General features: G+C 58.2%; 1 protein-coding gene across 1 annotated transcript; it reads right to left on the bottom strand.

Annotated features, from left to right (window-relative positions):
• Positions 1–589: 589 nt before the first annotated feature.
• Positions 590–1,891, bottom strand: LOC122744220 (QRFP-like peptide receptor). Its single transcript, XM_043989658.1, has one exon. It carries the CDS (start codon positions 1,889–1,891, stop codon positions 590–592), a length of 1,302 nt encoding a protein of 433 aa, XP_043845593.1.
• Between the last annotated feature and the right edge of the window lie 200 nt (positions 1,892–2,091).

The following is a 2,091-nucleotide window of genomic DNA, read 5'->3' as shown; positions in this document are numbered from 1 at the left end:
ACTGTTCTGCAATCCTATTAGGTCTCCAAGCTGTTTGGTCAGTTGATTCAGGACCTTTCTTCACTCCCAGATTTCCCAAACCCTCTGGCTGACTGGGGCTTCATAAGAGACTTCTCCCACAAGAGGAAGGAGACCAAAAGGAGTTTAGGATTAGCCTCCCAACTCCAGTGTACCACTTCTCCCCTTCTATGGGTCTTAACCTCTCTGGAAACTGCCTGGGTATCCTGGGATCAGAGGCTCAGAGAAGCAAGGGGTAGGGGCAACATGGAGAGGGGTTGGGAAGAGGCTCTAACTCTGTCCAAAATGTAAGTATTCCAGAGATCTTTCCCACATTTTCTCAATCCCAGGGCCCATCAAACCTCACCTTCGACCAAATGTCTCACTCCCTTGAAGCTTTGCCTAGTTAAGGAGGAAATAGGTATAGGCCTGGACACAGACTAAATTAACCAGATGGAAAGGGTGGCTGAAGGAGAGGAACTGGTCGACACAGTAAGAGGTCGTGGAGAGGCCACAACTTTGAAGGTAGGTCTCCTCCAGTTTACCTCCAGGCAGAGAAGAGAACCCCTGGAGATCAGCAGCGGGTGCTCTTCTAGTCCAAGGGTTCGATGGGTGGAGGGAACTGGCCAAAGGGAACGGTCTCCTTTCTGTCAGTAATAGCCTCTTGCAGTGAAACCCGGAGGGAGAGAGACACATCCCTGCCTTCGGCCTCCGTGCCTCCTTCCCTCAAGGGAGTTCCCTCGGAGATCGAGGGTCGGAACAGGGAGCTGAGCCTCTGGCGATAGCGATGCCTCACTTGGCGGGCGGTGCGGGCCAGGCTCCCCACGAAGCAGTAGCAGAGTGGATTGAGGCTGGAGTTGGTAAGGCCCAGCCACTGGGCGAAAGGCCTCAGCTGCAGAACCCAGGCTGCAGTAGGCTTCCCGGGGGACCAGTCCGGCGTGTGGAAATCGATCCAGATGTCCAGCAGGTAGACTGGCAGCCAGGTGACAGCGAACAAGGCTACCAGAGCAATCACCATGTGAGCCACACGCCGCCTCACCTTCAGCCGTGAAGCTGGCAGGGCGGGAGGCGCTGGCCAGGGTCCTGCACCCTCCCTGGGGCGTCGAGCCCAGGGTCCGGGGGGATTCTGGAGTCTTCTCACCGTCAGCCAGCCCAAGGCCAGGTTGAACAGTACTGGCAGGCAGTAGAGCAACCCGAAGAGGAGGCAACTATAGGCCTGCTTCAGGCGCACTCCAGGCCACACCTCGCGGCAAATAGGGAAAGCCAGCGGCAGCCCCTCCACCAGTTCGATCTCATCCCGCCGGTTGGCAAAGGCCAAAGGCAGGCAGATAGCCGCCGACACTGCCCAGACTGAGAGAATTGTGGCGAGGGCGCGGCCGCGGGTACAAGAGGCCCGGGCGCGCAGGGGCCGCCGGACGCCGTAGTATCTGTGCAGACTGATGGCAGTGAGGCTCAGGGAGCTCGCGGCCACGGTTAGCGCTTGCACGAAGGGTGCGGCACGACACAGAAAGTCTCCGAAGACCCAGGCCTTGTAGAGCAAGTTGCCCACGGTCAGGGGCATGCAGATGCACACCACCAAAAGGTCACACACCGCTAAGTTGGCCAGCAGGCGGCGAGTGGGACTGGGGCCCTCTCGAGCCGTCCCGGAGCGTCCAGCTCTGCGCCTCACTCCAGACAGCAGCATCCACAGGGACGCGGTGTTGCCAGCTAAGCCCACGGAAAAGGAGAGCAGGTAGAGTGCTGTGAGGCTGATGGCCACAGGCTCCTTGGCGAAAAGGAAGAGCAGCTCTTCCAGCTCCTTCCAGCTCAGCTCTCCCAAACTGTGGTTGCCTGCCGTAGCCTGCAGCGTGGTGTTCTCCCCTTTGGCTGGGGAGATCAGGTAGGTGGCGTCCATAATAAACTTGGTAGGTTTAGTAGATCCAGGGTGTCCTCCAGGGGCCAGTGAAGTTTGGTTCGAGCCTAGGAAAGAATGAAGATCAGGAATCTGGCACCCCGAGAAACTCTCCTCGGAAACAGACCCTCCAAACTCACCCTGAATAGCTCTGGATTTTCTCGTCCCCGTAACCCCTCTCTCCACATTCCCTCTCCTTTAGC

Source organism: Dromiciops gliroides, chromosome 1, assembly GCF_019393635.1.
Source record: "Dromiciops gliroides isolate mDroGli1 chromosome 1, mDroGli1.pri, whole genome shotgun sequence".
NCBI lineage: Eukaryota > Metazoa > Chordata > Mammalia > Microbiotheria > Microbiotheriidae > Dromiciops > Dromiciops gliroides.
Note: the sequence above shows the minus strand (reverse complement) of the source record. Positions and strands in the feature narration are given on the sequence as shown.

Excerpts from the sequence above, each read along its gene's own strand:
- LOC122744220 (XM_043989658.1), bottom strand. The coding sequence starts at position 1,891 with ATGGACGCCACCTACCTGATCTCCCCAGCCAAAGGGGAGAACACCACG.